General features: G+C 49.2%; 1 protein-coding gene across 7 annotated transcripts in view; it reads left to right on the forward strand.

The window, feature by feature from the left end:
* The window catches only part of LOC144733531 (dystrophin-like), a 393684-nt gene that overhangs the window by 358677 nt on the left and 17644 nt on the right, over window positions 1–17363 (forward strand). For all 7 annotated transcript variants that reach the window (XM_078615485.1, XM_078615482.1, XM_078615479.1 and 4 more), the window contains 6 exons: window positions 762–836; window positions 2227–2488; window positions 4576–4661; window positions 6184–6344; window positions 11265–11431; window positions 14868–14979. In XM_078615485.1, coding sequence (XP_078471611.1) covers window positions 762–836; window positions 2227–2488; window positions 4576–4661; window positions 6184–6344; window positions 11265–11431; window positions 14868–14979 — 863 coding nt within the window. The remainder of the gene's footprint in view (window positions 1–761; window positions 837–2226; window positions 2489–4575; window positions 4662–6183; window positions 6345–11264; window positions 11432–14867; window positions 14980–17363) is intronic.

Consider the following 17363-nt stretch of genomic DNA (forward strand, 5'->3'; position numbering starts at 1 on the left):
AAGAATGGCCTCTCATTAATATGTGTCCCATCTTCAAATGCTGACAGTTTGCAGGCAGATTAATTACTCGTCTGTGTAATGGATGAACACGATCAGGAAACCTCTCATTGCGTATTCATGAAAACTCGCGCTCGGATAATTGCGGTGACCTACAATTTGGCAGAAATTTGGCAAGTGTGTGTGTGGACGTTTTGTTAGACGGCTACATGCCCTCTCATCAGAATTTCACACCCAATGCTTGGAGCCCAGTTTTGATGATGTTCTTTTTTGAAGTTATTGTTGTCGTCGTCATTATCTCCCAATTGTGTACTTTCGGCATCGTTGCCACGAGACGGTGAGTCCGTTTGGTTCTCTCGCAGCCCTGCCACCGAGAGGAATGCTCGTCGCCCGACCAAACAAACCGTCGATATCACAGGGGCTACCTTCACGTGACCTCTGGCTCCACACAGTTAAGGGGGGGGCAGCACTATCTCACCAGCTCTGTCACCCGAGAGCAAAGGCTTTTGACAAAGCGGTCAAACCGGTATCAATTTTTATTCTCCGAGCTGGAATTTACCCAAATTACGTGCGTAAACGAATTTAATGTGATTGGGATTTTTGTGCAATCATTGGTGACGAGGCTGACACCATGAAATCGCTACAGTTGGGAGCCCAGTTTAATGGCCGGCAGCTGCCTGGATTTGAATTCGATATTAATCAGTGTCAGCTCAGCGCTCTGACCTCTTAGCCGCTTCACACACGCTGTTTCTCATTGTCCATAGCGGACCTGAACAGCGTGCGGTTTTCTGCTTACCGGACGGCAATGAAGCTGAGGCGTCTACAGAAAGCCCTCTGTCGTATGTACCACACACGCACGCACACACACATACACACACACACACATACACACACATACACACACACATACACACACACATACACACACACACATACACACACACACATACACACACACACGCAAACACGCGCACACACACAAACATACACACACATACACGCATACACACACGCACATGCACACATACACATATGCACATACACACACACATACACACACACATACACACACACACATACACACATACACACACATACACACACATACACACACACGCAAACACGCGCACACACACACATATGCACACACATCGTCAACAATTTCCCAGTAAACTTTGACCATCGCAATGGATTGGAATGACAATCATAGGTTAGGGCAGCTGGGAATTTTAATGTGAATTGGGCCACAGCGATTGTTTATTTAACAAGTTAAACGTTTTAGACGACAACAGCAAGGAGATTTTGTAGTCGTCATCGGCCTGAAATGTCCAGCATCCCGATGGGTTTAGATCGTCACAATGAGCAGTGCATGAGGTGAAAAGCAGGATGGATGGCCGTGCGTATCACGTTTGTTTGAAAGTGAAAGCACACAACCAAGATACATAATCGCATCTTTGCACAGATTAATCTCCAAAGCTGATGGCCAAAAAAGTTGTTTTGTTTCACATGGTGAAATATATTTAGCGTAATTGTTTATGGCCCACAATGCACCATGATAGATTGTAATGCATTGTGTAGGCTTTGAAGATATATATTCGTAATCGAGTAATTATATTGAGGTAAATGCTGCAGTGAAGTTATGACTATATTAAGCCTTTAACCAATAAAAACCTGGAATACGCCTGATCTTCGTTCAAAGAAGCTAAGCAGGTTTGAGCCTGGAGAGTGATTGGATGGGCGACCTCCATGCACAACAGGGTGCTTTAGGCGGCTACACGGAGAGCATCAGAGGGCAAGTGCAGGTAAAATGTATTGTTGTAGGGAACTTTCTATGCTCCCCACCTTCATAAATCCACACTGACCAGCAGAGTGAAGCATGGCCCAAATAACCCCCACGACCAACACGACATAGGGAGGCCCTCCTCATCCAGCAGTGGACTGACAACAGGGGCTCGACGCACACGTGCAACGAAGGGAATCCGTTGATCGACGTACGTAGTGATGGTGCGGTCTGCCTGTCCCCCAGAGGTCGCAAACGGGTTTTGATTCCTTACCCGTACCCGGCCGCACCAGGGTCGCAAACGGGTACCCGTACCCGTACCCGGCCGCACCAGGGTCGCAAACGGCTACCCGTCCCCGGCCGGGTACGGGTAGCCGGGTATTGGGTAGGGTACGGGTATCGGGTACCCGGTTGCGACCTCTGCTGTCCCCCTCTCCCCCGACTCCCAGTGGACTTGGTGAGCCTGGGGGCGCTGACGACGCAGCTCGAGCAATGCGGCCCCGACCCCCGCACCCCGTGCCTCGGAGGGAGCGCCGGCAAGGGCCCCGGCGGGAGGGGAGGCCCCCACGAGCGGCTGGTGGGCGCCACCGAGGTGGGCCGCCTGCTCGCCGAGCTGTACGGCGGCCTGGAGAGCGGGCAGGGCCAGCGCCTCGTCGCCGCGCCTCTCTGCACCGACATGGCCCTCAACTGGCTCCTCAACGTCTACGACCCGTGAGCCCTCGCACGGTCCGCTTCGTGCAGCTTGTCGTGCGTGCTGGACCCCCCCCTCCACCCTAGACTCCCCCCCCCCCCCCCCGGTGCAACTGCACCGAAGCCCGTGGCGCTGAAGGGGGGGGGCAGTGGGGCGGGGAGGGGCCCAGGAATTGGGCTATGAAGAGAACGATTTTGGGGGTGGGGGAGGAGGAAAATTGGACGGGGGGGGGGCAATGTCATTCATTATACCAGGGCCCTGAAGCTGCCGTGTGGTGTGTAGTGGTTAGCAGGCTAGACCCGCAATCCAGAGATCTGCAGTTCGATCTCCCAGCGTGGTAGATAAAACAATGGGCTAGGTTTGTTAAACCCCCTCTGTCCACCAAAGCAGTGTAATTTGGAACACCACGGTGAGTCTATTCGCAGTTCGCGTGTGTGGTGGGGTAAAGTGTGGGTACTCCCCCCTCTTCCAAGACGCCTGGCCAGTGTGGAAGAGTGGAAGAGTAGGCCAAAAATACCCTGTAGACAGGGCGCTCTAGAGCATCTATATAGTGGAGACTCTTCCACCAGCAGTGGCGTGAACAAAGCAATTACAGGGCTGCACCTTTACCTTTTTTTCCATTTTTTTTTTTAAACCAGTGCCCATGCCAAACCACGCTACGCCAACTGCAGAGAGCACGGGCCGGGCTGCTCCAGGGCCACTGAAGCCGGTCGTTTGTTAGACGGCCTGTCGGTCGATTAACAGCTGCGCATTAGGAGAACTTTTGTGTATCGCTTAGCGGCAATCCATTATGCAGCCGCTGGACCACTGGGCAAGTCATTCATTGTTGAAAAACTTGGCCAATAAGCGGCCGTTCATTAAGAAGACTCCCCTCCGACTGCGAGCCGGCGTTGGTCATCCGTTCAGAGGAGATCCATCTCGTAGTTTTGCCGGCCAGGACGATCGGAAGGGTTTTTTTTTTCAGTATCAAAAATAAGATTAGGTTTTAGCCTGTCTGGCAATAAAACGGTTGTGTTAAGATGTTCGAACACCAAATAGAAACCTTTTGCAAGGAATCAAGTCTGCATTAATCACACGCACTTGTGGTGAACATGCAAAGAAACGTCGATAATTATTTATGCATTGTCTTGGAAACTGCTTGGCCTACACCAGAGACGGCCTTCTTTATGGCCTAGTCTCGCCAATGTCAGACCAGAGAATGCCAAAAGGCGAACAGTACACACCGCAAGTACGTATGGTTAATGCAGACTTGATTCCTTGCAAAAAGAACATCTTAACACCTTCTTCTTGGTTCTTTCGGTAAAGTCACGTAGAAGGGAAATAATAAAATAATAAAAATAAAACATAATACAATTCTCACGACGTTTCGGCCACAACGCAAGCAGCCGTCATCAGGTGAAGAACAGGTCTGTTGGGAAGACAGCGCATTTTTATTATTGTATTATTTCCCTTCTACGTGACTTTACCAAAAGAACCAAGAAGATGAATCCCTGCAGTCACGAAAGCTTTAAATCGAAAAATTTTAACACCTATTTTATGTCCAGAAAGGGTTAAGCCTATTCTTATTTTTCATACTTTGAAACTGGCAAAAAGGTCCCATAGGTTTTTTTTCAGTTGTGCGAATGAAGATTGTCTTATTGGGAAGGTTATTGCTGCTGGGATGATCAGACGTAATTTGAAACTGTTTGCATTCAAGGTCACGGGGTGTTCGAAAACACACAAACGCTGTCATCGTCTCCTCTTGTGTCGTGCCTGACGTTAGCAGCTGTGGTTCTCGGAGCTAGGCAGTAGGGGGCTGGTGGATCATGGAGGGATGAGGAAGACCAAGTCACCGATTATACGTCTGAGCGGGGCGTTCGGTCTCGTGGTAAAACGATGATCGGCTAATATATACCGCACCTGTTCTGTCCGAGATAATGATGCCTAATCCCTCGAACTAAATCAAAACACCGGAAAAAAAAAACCTCCCCAAACAATAAAAATCAATTGTGTCATTATTTCGTTTTTACTCTTTAACCGCGAGACAGCTTAATGTTATCTACGTTCCGTACCGCCAGCTGTGATGGGTCAATTTTTCATTAAATGTTTCCCCTGATGTTGTTTGCAGGAGCCGCACGGGGAAAATCCGATCCCTTTCTCTTAAAGTGGGGCTCATCTGCCTGTCCAAGGCCCCGCTGGAAGAGAAGTATAAATGTGAGCTGCAAGGCACACAACGTCTTGGCTTTGGCCTCCTCTCATTGCTATTACAGTCAGTATATATCTCTCTACGATGTTTATCTTGGAATGTAAAGCCCACTGAGCTACATGGCTATTTTTCCGAAGCGACCCAGCTACAAATGATAGCTCAAAGAAAGCGGCTTATCGCGTGGAAATTTAAAACAGCAGCCAATCACTCTAAGCGCACATTGATTCTAAATGTGGAGGGAGAAAAACCGGAGGACGCGGAGAAAAATCCACGCAATCACGGGGAGAGACTTGCAAACTCCAAATATACAGCAGGCGTCAGGGTCAGGATTGAACCCACGACATACCAGGCGAGGGAGTCAACATCTCGCCACTGTGGCGCCCCACCGTGTAGTTGTGCTGCTCGGCAGAACTCGGAAAATAATAAAGGTGGAGCCTGCATGGTGCTCGGACGGGTGACCACCATGCATAGCAAGCTGTGGGGATACATGGTGAGCTGTAGTTTTGCGGTACAGCAAAATCCACCGTGAGAAAACGTTTGTTTTTCCGCTACTGTGCTCCCCCGACCTTCGCAAACCCGCACTGAGCACCGTCTCCTTAATTATTGTGACGTAACAACCCCCACGACCCGCACGGCGCGGGGAGACCCTCATCATGCAGCGGTGGTCTGGCAAAAGGCCACTAAGTCTGTATATTGTGTTGTTTTCATCATTGTAACCGCCTCTGATGCAGGCTCCATGGAGTCATGTGCCGTGAATCCTTCACGCACCTGTGATCAGCGGTGACAGACGAACGCGCCTGGCGGAAGCACGTGCACGCATGGCATGCATCATTAGCAATTGTACTCGGTGGTGGCCGCTGCTGTTCGGTCTGGCATTATTTGCATCTTTCATACATTCGGACAGGATTCCTTATCTGACGGCGAGCGGGCCACATCTAGCCAACAAAGGCTCTCTGGGCCACCGAAACATAACGAGATATAGATTAGTGAGATGAGAGAGAGATGAACAAGAGAGGTAAAATAGCAGTAGACACGAGATACAGATTCGCGAGATGACGGAGAGATAAGCAAGACATGGAGACAAGCCCACAAAGGCTCTTGGAGTAGCCCCCAATACTATGGCCGTCCAAAACGATAAACAGATGGGTGAGATGAGAGAGAGACGTGCACGAGAGATGAGCGAGTTGTAGACCGGCGATAAAGGTTGAGTGAGATAAGCGAGCGAGAGATGACCAGGAGGGAGATGCAGTATCTCAAGGCAAGGGGGGGGTGCACATGTTCCGATGTTACGTCACGTCGTCGTACGACGTCGTAATGTCTTTCTGTGCGGGTGACACGCGGCGTCACATTACCTGCCAGGCACAAGCTAACATCCTTCTGCGACTCGCCGTAAAATATAGGCCAAAGAACCCTACATAACCTCAGACAGTTGTTGTTGTTGTTGTTCGTTTGTGGTACGTACGTTGAACTTCTTTCGCACCGTACATCGCCAACCGTGCTAACCGGAGGCCGTCGTCGCTGTTGGTGCAGACCTGTTCCGGCAGGTGTCGGGCCCGGGCGGGGGCGGCTGTGACCAGAGGCAGCTGGGCCTGCTGCTGCACGAGGCCATTCAGATTCCCCGGCAACTCGGAGAGGTGGCCTCCTTCGGGGGAAGCAACATCGAGCCGAGCGTGCGCAGCTGCTTCCAGTTCGTACGTTCCACCGAGACCACCACCACCACTTTCGCGCGGTTCATGAAAGGGTAAATAAATGTTAAGGCGCAGCCCTGCAATTACCTGTTCACGCCGCCGCCGGCAACAGGGACTCCACGAGGGGGGAGCTCTGGAGAGGCCCTCTCGAGGGTGTTTAACTTACACTTGCGTGCAGGCAAGGCATCTTTCGACGAGGTGAGAGGGCCCACACTTGACCCCAACGCACCCGGACCTGCCGATCCACAAACCAAACGGTGTTACCCATCTACACTGCTGGGCGGTCGGAGGCCAAGAAGATTCAAGAAACTTGCACCATCACTTCAACTGCTTCTCCTGGGAGGGGCATCTTATTTAATCGGCGACTTCTGCAATCTGAGTCCCCCCAAGCATGCTAATCGTTAGACCTCGGCAGCAGATACAAATGTAACGGTTACAAGCCAGTGACGTTGCTTCATTATGGTTAACCGACTGAGATAACTGGCAGCGTGACAAAGACAAAGATCCCCCGTACAGCCTTAACAGACTGTAGGAGCAAGTGCTGTTAGCGAGCACCTATCAAGGCCGGCACGGCACACGAGAGGGGGTGGGTGGCCAACACCGCGCCCGGCCGCCATTGTCTCCCCAGTGGCGATGTTCACACACCGCACCAGGTACTCGTTTGAGGCTGAGTCGACCTAGGGGAGGCCCCAGGACCCGTTCAAATAATCGTCACCGCTGTCAGTGGCGGTGAGCGGGAATACGAACTCGGGTCACCGGATTCGTAGCCGCAGCGCAACAACGGCTGCTCCACCGCTCCCCACACACACACACCCACCGACGTCACACCAAAGTCACACGAAAGTGTCTCTCGTGGCAGAGTGCCCCTAAGCCAGAGATCCCCTTTCCCATTTCAAGCTCTGGACAGCAGCTGTCCATCTGCCGCAGCCACGAAGGCCCCAGGGCCATTCCCTTGGCTTCTTCCATCCGCCAGGCAACCCGCACAGACAGGGCCTGGTGGGTCGGGTCAACGGTTGATAAATGAGCCAAGGGTCCGGGAGAAAATAAGTTTTCCTACGTGTTTTTATTTTTTAACACTTTACGTCGAAGTTCGAAAGCGTTAATGCGTTAACCTCCGTCCATCTGCCTGCAAGAGCGGGTCACGGTAACCCTTGTGAAGACGGTCCAATTCTTAGTGAAAATGATTATGGCATTGGGAGAATCGGACATAGGGTTACCCGAAACTTGGCAAGAACATTCGGAGATTTGTGCACATCACAGCGATTGTTACATTTTTCAGCGCTCCCCTTGTTTCATAAAAATAATCTTAAATTCTTCTATCTTCATGGCAAATTTGTCATTTCGATTTAAAGCTTTCGTGACTGCAGGGATTCATCTTCTTGGTTCTTTCGGTAAAGTCACGTAGAAGGGAAGTAATAAAATAATAAAAATAAAACATAATAAAATATTATATTATTTTATTATATTATTTTATTATGTTTTATTTTTAAATAAAACATAATAAAATATTATATTATTTTATTATATTATATTATTTTATTATGTTTTATTTTTATTATTTTATTACTTCCCTTCTACGTGACTTTACCGAAAGAACCAAGAACATTTTTTGTCATTCTTGAATAGATGTAGTTGTTTCTTAATCGAGTGGTAAGTCTCTCCAGTTGCGTGGGTGAACAGTGGTGGTGGAGCTGCGACCTTGCCCAATCCTGTCCATGCGGCTCACAGACTTCAGTTATTCCATTTTTCATAGCTGGGAATTTGTATTCATCAAACAATATGTATCTTACGAGCATAAAAACACGTAAGAAAACATGACAAAACCTACGCGTACAAAAATGTTTTATTCCTCATTGTTTTGTTATGCTTTGGTATTTTGCCACCAATTAAATGCTAATCCCATTATAAGGACACTTGGTGGAGTCATCCATTCGCAACCCCCTACTGTGAGTGCGCTCCGTTTCACGCTGTTTTCAAATTACGTTTTCCAATGCAGCATCATCAGATTAAGGCTGCCAGAGTTAAAATAAAGGGGGGCAAATTACGGGAAGTAAAAAATTGTTTATGCGATGGCTTGCCCCATACGCTTAGTCATTTGGTGACTACGGTGGGAGCGTTCACTCACTGCACAGAGAGTCCCTGTTAAATTTTGGTGATTAGTTCTATCCCAATGTCTACGCTGGGAGCGTTAACTCGCTGTGCACGACAGTCCAGTTTAAGCTCGGTGATTAGTTTTAGCCCAATATCTACGTACAATTAAATTTGCATAAATAATCGTTGTACGGTACTTGATTTGTACGCGCACAATTAATTAGTGAGTATAGTCATCGATTTTTGAGCAATTAATTGTTGCACCACTCTTAGTGGGCATCGACCTCCTGGGACAACTCGGGATTTTTTTTATGGACAATGATTAATAACCTTCAACTCTTAAATGAATGAGCAAATGAGTAAATGATTGAATGGACGGACTTTGACCCAATCCAGTGGCATAGCTATCGAGTGGACAGGCGGCGCACACGCGACAGCTACCCTGAACCGTGTCTTAAGCACACTTGAACTTTTCAGTTTTTTCTATTAATACTGGTAGGAACCACCTGGTTCCACCAGCCCACAGGGGATTATTGTGTCCGTCCATCCGTCGTGCATCCAAAAATGGGAGGGGTGGGGCTGGGTGGAGAGGGGAGGGTGGAGAGGGGCTGGGTGGGGCTGGGTAGGGGGTGGGAGGGGTGGGGCTGGGTGTGGAGGGGCTGGTCACCCCGTGGTGCCCTTATAAAACTCAACGTTTAACCTACTCACGCCGGCTTGTGCCCGCCCTCACAGTCGGCCATATTTGTGGAATACACCACGCCGCCGTTGACCCTGGCCATTGACCGAGCAACCCAACGTTCCTACCAGCTCCCTCCGCAGGAATGTGCTTTTTCCACGTTGTATTTGCCGTGCAATCACGACCTTGCCGAGTAGCTCTTTTGTTACCATCTCCAATACCCCTTTTTCTCGAGTGACTTGAGATGTCTTGCATCAGAGGCACGGTACGAATCATCATGGGCCTTTATCAACCCACTGCTGGTTGAAGACCTCCGCAATCCATCATCATCTCTCACCTCCTCCTCCTCCTTCCATGCGTTTGTCCTTGCCAACCTTCTCCACGCAGCCCTATCCTGCCCCATCTCTCTTTCCGCTCCTCGGGGCCACCATGTCCAATCGCACCACATCGCCCCACCTCTTCCTTTACCTTCCTCTTGATCTCTTTCCTTCCACTTGCATCTCTTACACCTTCTGACCCACATCATTTTCCTGTTGTCTCTCCACATGACCGAACCACACCCGCAGCCTTTTCTCTCTCTCTCTCATCTTCTCTGTGATTTCTACCACCTTGAGGCTTCCTCTCACTTCTTAATTTCTCACCCTGTCCTTCCTTGTTAAACCCAACATCCACCGCAACATCCTCATCTCTGTGACTGCCTTAGCTTGGTCCCTCCCCTCTATCTTGTGTCCCAGCACTCGGCCCCGTACAACAGCACCGGCCTCACCACAGTCTTGTACTATAGACTGCACTATACACTACATTATACACTGCACTATACACTACACCACACCAGTCATCTCTCGCCATTTCAGCCATCCAGCCCTTGTTCTTATCTCTCCTTCTAGTGATCCATGAGCACCACATCTTCATCAGCTCTCACCATCCTGCAATAAATCGTCACGTGATGATGACCACGACGACAATTAACTTCACTGAGGCCCACGGGCCGGAGTGACCCAGTCACCGGGGCTATGAGGATAACCTCGCCACGGATAAAGATGAAGATAACCTTGCCACCGTGGCGCCCACGGTGACAAGATGTTAACTACCGCACCTGATATACAGGAGGTCGGGGGTTTCAATATCGACCCTGATGCCTGTATATTTGGATTTTGCGTGTCTCTCTCAACTTGGTCGTGTGGATTTTTCTCTGGGTCCTCCGGTTTTTCCCTCCACTTTTAGAATCGTGCATTTAGTATTTGGCTTATATATACGCACTTAAAAAAACTCTACGTGACAGTGGCGGCTCGTGACATCTCCACTAGGTGGGGCTGATGTGAGTGACCTCTGAAAATGTGGTGTTCTAATTAAGAACAACTTCGTCGTGTTTTTTGGCCTTCCCGTGAAAGTGATGTAACTGTCTTGTCTACCAACGGTAGGCATTCATAAACAGCACGAAACAAATCAACAAAGCACTCAAATGTTGTCCCCATGACCCTCAAGTCCACATTACACAACCCCTTTGACACTGCAAAAAGCCGTGACCTGCTACATTTGCACAGCGCAACCTAAAGTCGTGACCTCGTCTCATTACAGCCACGGGCGTCTCTTTCCCCGCCCTGAATGGGTCTCACACAGCGTGGCTACAATGCTAGGAGCTCATCGCGACGAACGAAGGGGACATCTCTCACTCGGAGGACGCATTCACAGCCGCCCCGAGACCTCCCCTAAGCACAAATCTGCAATGTTGCAGCGATTTCTAATATTAACAACTTAACATGTTACCTTCATTAGGCAATTCACATTGAAAGAACCATTACACTTTTTATTTTGTTTGACACACAACAAAACATAGAAAAGTATTTTTCTTAGAAAAAATACTTCTCATCTCCAGCTGCTTGGTGGAGCATTGCCCCAGCGCCCCCAGTGGACGAACCCCGCCCTGCTACGTGATAAGCCACTTCGTTGAGCTTTGATTTGTGGCCAGGTCGCTTCTGAAAAAGAGCCACACAGCTCTCAGTGAGCCTTACCTGGTGAAATAAAAAAATAGTTTTAAGAGAGGTGGGAAATTAGACAGTGTTCCCAGATATGTATTTGCACCAAGACCCACGCTAATCACACTTATGCCGCTGTGCCATCACCCTCGCCCGCCCCCCCCCGTCCATGCCATGTAGGCCAACAGCCGTGATATGGTGGAGGTGGGCCGCTTCCTCGAGTGGATGAAACTGGAGCCGCAGTCCCTCGTGTGGCTGCCCGTGCTGCACCGCGTCGCTGCCTCTGAGACTGCCAAGCACCAGGCCAAGTGCAACATCTGCAAGGAGTGCCCCATCGTCGGCTTCCGGTCAGAGCCCAAAACGAAGTCGGTCACCGCCGTCGTTGACGCTTTGCAGACGCGCAGCTCAGATAATTATCCGAGACGCCGGAGGAAATCGAGGAGGGTTGTGGGGGTGGGGAGAAGGGGGGGTTTGTAGCATTGTAAGGGTAACGGTTAGCGGGCTGGATTTGCAATCCAAAGGCCGCCAGTTTCATGCTGCCTGTCGCCTGATGAGGCTGGTTGTAATTACCGGCGTAACATCATGGTTGCTCGAATTGTAAATGTTTGGGGTTTTAATCTCCAACACAACCGGTTTGTTGAACTCGTAACGAATTGGCACGTTTTGTTTACGTGACAAACCTCACTAATTGGCTGTGTCGGGTGGTGGCGGGTTTAACGAAAACATTTGTATTTACGCGATATAACCCAACAAAAACCTCTTATGGCTCCATGCTGTTGCCTGGCATGGCGGTTGAAACTATCGAGCAAAGGTTATTTAATCTGCCCAACCCATTTCACCCAGCAGCTCAAATGTGGTACAACAGCAGTCAATTTGCAGGTCACCTCTTCCGGCGTGGAAGAGTAGGCCAAATATGACCCCATGGGGAGCGGCTCTCTACAGCCTACTCTTGCCAAGTCCCTCCACGTGCAATTGCTGGAGCAAACAATTGCATTGCTGCACCTTTACCTTCTTCTAGAATCAGAATATTCCGTTTTACTGGAGGAATCTTATAAATTCAGAGTGTGCTGTATTCAAATTTATATACAATAATAATGGACATCCATGCATATTCGTAAACGCTATGAGGTGGCTGGTACAAAGCGCTCATTTGTTTCCAGGAATGCCGAGGGCAATTGGCGGTCTGAGGAGTCTCGTCATTATCTGAGGCGGGAAGAAGAGCGGGTGAACATTTTTTTCGCGTCTCCAAAGTGACATTTTTGTAAACAGTAGTTTGTCGGCCCGTGCTTTAGAAATCTGCGTGTGTGCGTGTGTGCGTGTGTGCGTGTGTGCGTGCGTGTGTGTATGGGGAGCGATAGTGTAGCGGTTAGCGCGCTGCGCTATGAACCCGGCCACCCGAGTTCGATTCCCGCTCACGGCCAACACCAGCGACGATTATGTGAACCGGTCCTGGGCCTCCCCTAGGTCGACTCAGCCTCAAATGAGTACCTGGTGCGATGTGTAAACATCACCACTAGGGAGACAAAGGCGGCCGGGCGTGGTGCTGGCCACCCACCCCCTCGTGTACCGTTGCGGCTTTCATAGGTGCTCGCTAACAGCACTTGCCCCTACAGTCTGTTAAGGCTACACGGGGGATCTTTGTCTTTGTGTGTGTGTGCGTGCGCACGGGGAGAGAGAGTGCTCGTGTGTGCGTGCGAGATATGTGAGCGCGTGTGTTAGTTAAGCCGCCGGCCAGCGAGCATGGCCATGTGAACTGCAGTTTAAGCGCACGTGCTCCTCTGATGTGTTCATGACATCACCGTCGGCACTCGATGATGTATGCACTCCGTTTATTTATCTCTTTCGGTTCGTTGACGCTTAAAAATATTAATCCCAGAATTTTTCATGGCCACTGGATGCGTACGTGCGATTCTGCGAACGGCGTAGATAACCAGCCCTTTGAAACATGCTTGGCAGAGTTTTCTGTGGGAAGAACCAGTTATTTATGAGCGGAGCTTTCGAGAGCATCGGGAATGAGCCAGGGATGTGACAGCATGAAGGTGCATCGGCCACGAAAATTAATGAAAACGCAATATTCATGTGCGGCACGAATCAGGCTTTTTAATGGGTGGGTGACTCTTTGGTTGGCGTACTGCAATGCGAACGCGACTTGAGTTCGATTCCCAGCTATGGCTAGTATCGGTGGCAACTGATATCTGATCTGGTCGTGGGGCCCCATTCACTTCACTAACCGGCACTGACCAGTTGGGAAGACGGTCATCCAGCAGTGGACCGACAAAGTCCTGTAAATTAGTATTATTATTATTATAAAAACATTTTTATTTTGCAGTGTAATCATATGATAATAATATAACGAGTTGCACATAACTTTTACTGTAATATTTCGACTTAATATTTGAACTCCGTTTAAACGTTAGATTGAATGCGTAAACAATGAAACGCTGCTGAATGTGCCCGATCTCGTCAGATCTCGGACACGAAGCAGGGCTGGGCCTGGATAGTGCTAGCAAGGGCGATCACCACCATGCACTGGCGGCGTTATTGGACATGGTGGAACTACGTTGTCATCATCTGCGCTTCCCTCCTTCACCCCCCCACCTCCCACACTGACTACTAGCATGGTGAAGCATGGTCAAACAGCCCCCATGACCCACACTGTGGAGAAGGGTGCCACAGCGGCGAGATGTTAACTCTCTCGCCTGGTCTACAGGAGCTCGTGGGTTCGATCCCGACCCTGGCGCCTGCTGTATATTTGGAGTTTGCGTGTCTCTCTCTCCCCGCGGTCGTGTGGATTTTTCTCCTGGTCCTCCGGTTTTTCCCTCCACATTTAGAAGCGTGCATTTAGAGTACACACATTTCCTGCTACACATTTCTGCGTGATAAACCACTTCGTTGAGCTATCATTTGTGGCCAAGTCACTTCTGAAAAAGAGCTACGTAGCTCAGTGGGCCTTACCTGGTAAAGAAAACCCTCTGGGCTGGCCCGTTCGTATACACATATGCCACGTACACTTTTCTACTTTTTTTTTTCATGTGCGTGCGGTCGGCTTCCAAACGACAGCCAGAGGTCTCGCGCAAGGAATTTTCTTGACCCCCTCTCCACTATAAAGTTCACCCCGCTGGCCGCATAGGTCCCACCACGTACAAGGTTTCATTGCCGCAGATTTAAGACCTCGGCTACTCAGGAATGTAAATAAGAGCCACCTGTGTAGAAGTATCCCTCCGCCTGAATGGCTCTGAGTTTGCGGTTCGTTATTTGACACATCAATACGTGTTGTTTTCACATTCACCCGAAGTCCTTTAGCAGTGGACTGTGAACACAGTAGAATGTGTACGTAATGTTTACCAGACCTTGTGCTGCTTTCTGGTAAAAATGTGGCTTCGTTGTTAATGACGCTCGCTTCTTCGAAAGTGCTCGTGACCCATTTGTCTGGACTGCCAGATCGTTTTTTGTTTGAGTAAATATAGCCGAGGCTTTTGGATGGAAGTGTCTAAATAAGACGCTCCCATTTGCCATATTGAAGCCCATACACAGCCACGGTTTGTTAATAGAAGGGGTGTTCATCTATCACATTTCACAATAGCAGCCTGTATAATGCATCATTCTTCATATTAAAAGACGCAATCCAAACTTGTGTCCGGTCAACAGAGCTATACAAAAGCTGGTAATATATACACATAAACTTTTGCTTTCGAACTACAAGGTAAAAAAAAAAATCCGCGTGTTATAATCCGGTAATAATTAATTGCATTACGTAATCCCCCGCTCCCTTTCCGATTGCAGCTACCGCAGCCTGAAACATTTCAACTACGACATCTGCCAAAGCTGCTTCTTCTCGGGCCGCACGGCAAAGGGACACAAGCTTCACTACCCCATGGTGGAGTACTGCACGCCGGTAAGCCACCCTAATGAACCTGGCGGCTCTCCCGTCGCGGGCGGCCACAGACGGACGGGCTTGTCCAGATGGATTTAACCGCGTCCCCCCGCGCGTTGGCTCACGGCCAAGAGCGCGGCGGGCGCATCGTTCGGGGACGGGTGCTGCTCATGGATAATGTGCGACGCGGATGGAATGGACGGGGGTGGGGGGAAAGGGGTGTGGTGGTGGTGAGGAGAAATGGGCTTTTGTAGCGTATGGTATAAGCAGGGTTTTGTGGCATTATAATGTCGGACTCATTTCACGCAAAAGTGCTCGTCACAAATTAACCACCAATACCTCGCTGATCTCGTCAAGGAGCGTAAACCATCATCACATGAACTCCGGTCATCCTCGTAGCAGCAGCGGCTTTTGGCTGGCCATCAAACAAAGACGATCACCGCATCGCGCGCTTTCAGGTGCAATTCTGCGGCCGTCTGAAACCCTCTTCCTTCAGATATTAGGAAGCCACTGGAACTATGCACTTTTAAATAATCTAAATTAAAAACTCGTTTCTGCAGAATTGCTTTTTGTGTTTAGTTTGTTTTCCTTTCCCCCGCACCTCGGATTAGCACGGTTGGCTACGTACGGTGCGAAAGAAGTTCAACATACATACAGGTGGCGGGTTGCCCCTCCTGAAATGTTTAAACTATGGAGGCGGGGATTTCTCATCAGGTTATTTTGAATCGAGGTGTGATCGGTGTGACTGCCGTGACCAAAATGGCGTTCTTTGCTTTGTCGGACAACCCGCATGAAAACGTGGACTGCAGGAGTCAAACATTACAGATGTTTGAATAATAATAATAATTCTGATTTGTACCAAGAAGGCGATCAACATACGATGCAGACAAGCGGATGGGGATGCAAATTAATGCTGCAGGGAAAACTGGCGGAGGACGGAGAGACGTGGAGGGAGGTGACGCACCACCGCCAACCCTATCGAAAGATAACGGCACGAGGCAAAGCCTTGCCAGTCCGCCGCTGGATGAAGGCATCTCGTGCATTTCACGGGGGAGTTTTTTTTTACCGAAATTTTTTCCATGGCTGGGTCAGTTTAGCTTATTTTTCTGAAACCCAGGTAACAAACTTGTTAAAGGCGAGCACTCAGGAGGACTGCTGCAGATGCCACTGCCTGGCTGATTTTCACCACGGCCCATACACTGTGTGGAACTCCTCCTGATCCAGCAGTAGATTGTATGTTTGCGTGTTGAACTTCTATCGCACGGTACGTAGCCAACCATGCTAATCCAAGGTGCGATTGACAAAGCCAAATCCGCAAACTTTTAGGAATGAACACTCGACCTGATGGCTCCCGCGGCCTGCATTGTCCATGTCTACGACTTTCGCTCAACAAGGACCACCCACTAAAAACCATTGCCGGGAATTCAACTCAGGTGACCGAATTTATGATGCAATGTGCACGCTGCTGCACCATCGCTCCACCCTCCTTGAGAAATGAGCAGTTCAATATTCATGAATCAAATAGATCCAGTTGCCTTTAATCATCCGCGTTCCCTTTCAGACTTTACATTCAACACCCACAGTCTTTTATGTGCGTGTGTATCGTCGGAATTCCGCTTGGGATTCATTTCCCAGTCCGTTGCCCACCTTGAAAAAAAAAAAACACGTGCGACTGTCATGATGAATGAGAATTGGCCGAGCATGGAATTATCTTTTTACCTATGATATTTTGTGTGTGTGTGTCACTTAAATGGCCTTCTATTCTTGTTCATGTCATCGCATGCAAGAAATGACCACCAATATATAACATGGTGGTCAGTTATTTTTCAGTGGTAGGCCAGTGATATTTTTAAAAAGCTTTGATTGCTTTTTGTGAAGTTCATTATAGGGGTTTTTTTTGACGTACCATCTTCCTGTTCTACGAAGCTATTATACATTTGGCTGTGCCGCCAATTCTCGGTAACAACACCGCTATTGTCAGGTAAGCTGTCGGTGCCCGTGTTAACGCTTGAGTACAATGATAAGCGGGTTCTCCCTGTGAAAAGCAGACAAAAACAAACTGGCAGTCACCTGCTGGCAGCATTAAAGGCCAACGATCCACGACTCTGCAGCTCTGTGTGAACGCATTGTGTGGCAATTTGCGTGATCTGTGTTCACACGTAGATCATACACAGTTTGCATTTTTGCTTTGATAAATTAAGTTGAACGTGCACACGTCTAGTGTGTTCACCATTGCACCACGTGTTCTTTTCGTGTACCACACAGTGCGTGCAACTCCAATATAGTACTGTATTTTAAAAAAAGTTTTGCTGGCTGACTGGTGACACGGTGCGTGGTTAGCGAGGCACAAGGAGGATGACGTTGTTGTGCGGACAACCTTCGTGCGATGACGAGAACGCTCGCTT

This window comes from Lampetra planeri, chromosome 47, assembly GCF_965212315.1.
Source record: "Lampetra planeri chromosome 47, kcLamPlan1.2.h2, whole genome shotgun sequence".
NCBI classification, from domain to species: Eukaryota; Metazoa; Chordata; class Hyperoartia; order Petromyzontiformes; family Petromyzontidae; genus Lampetra; species Lampetra planeri.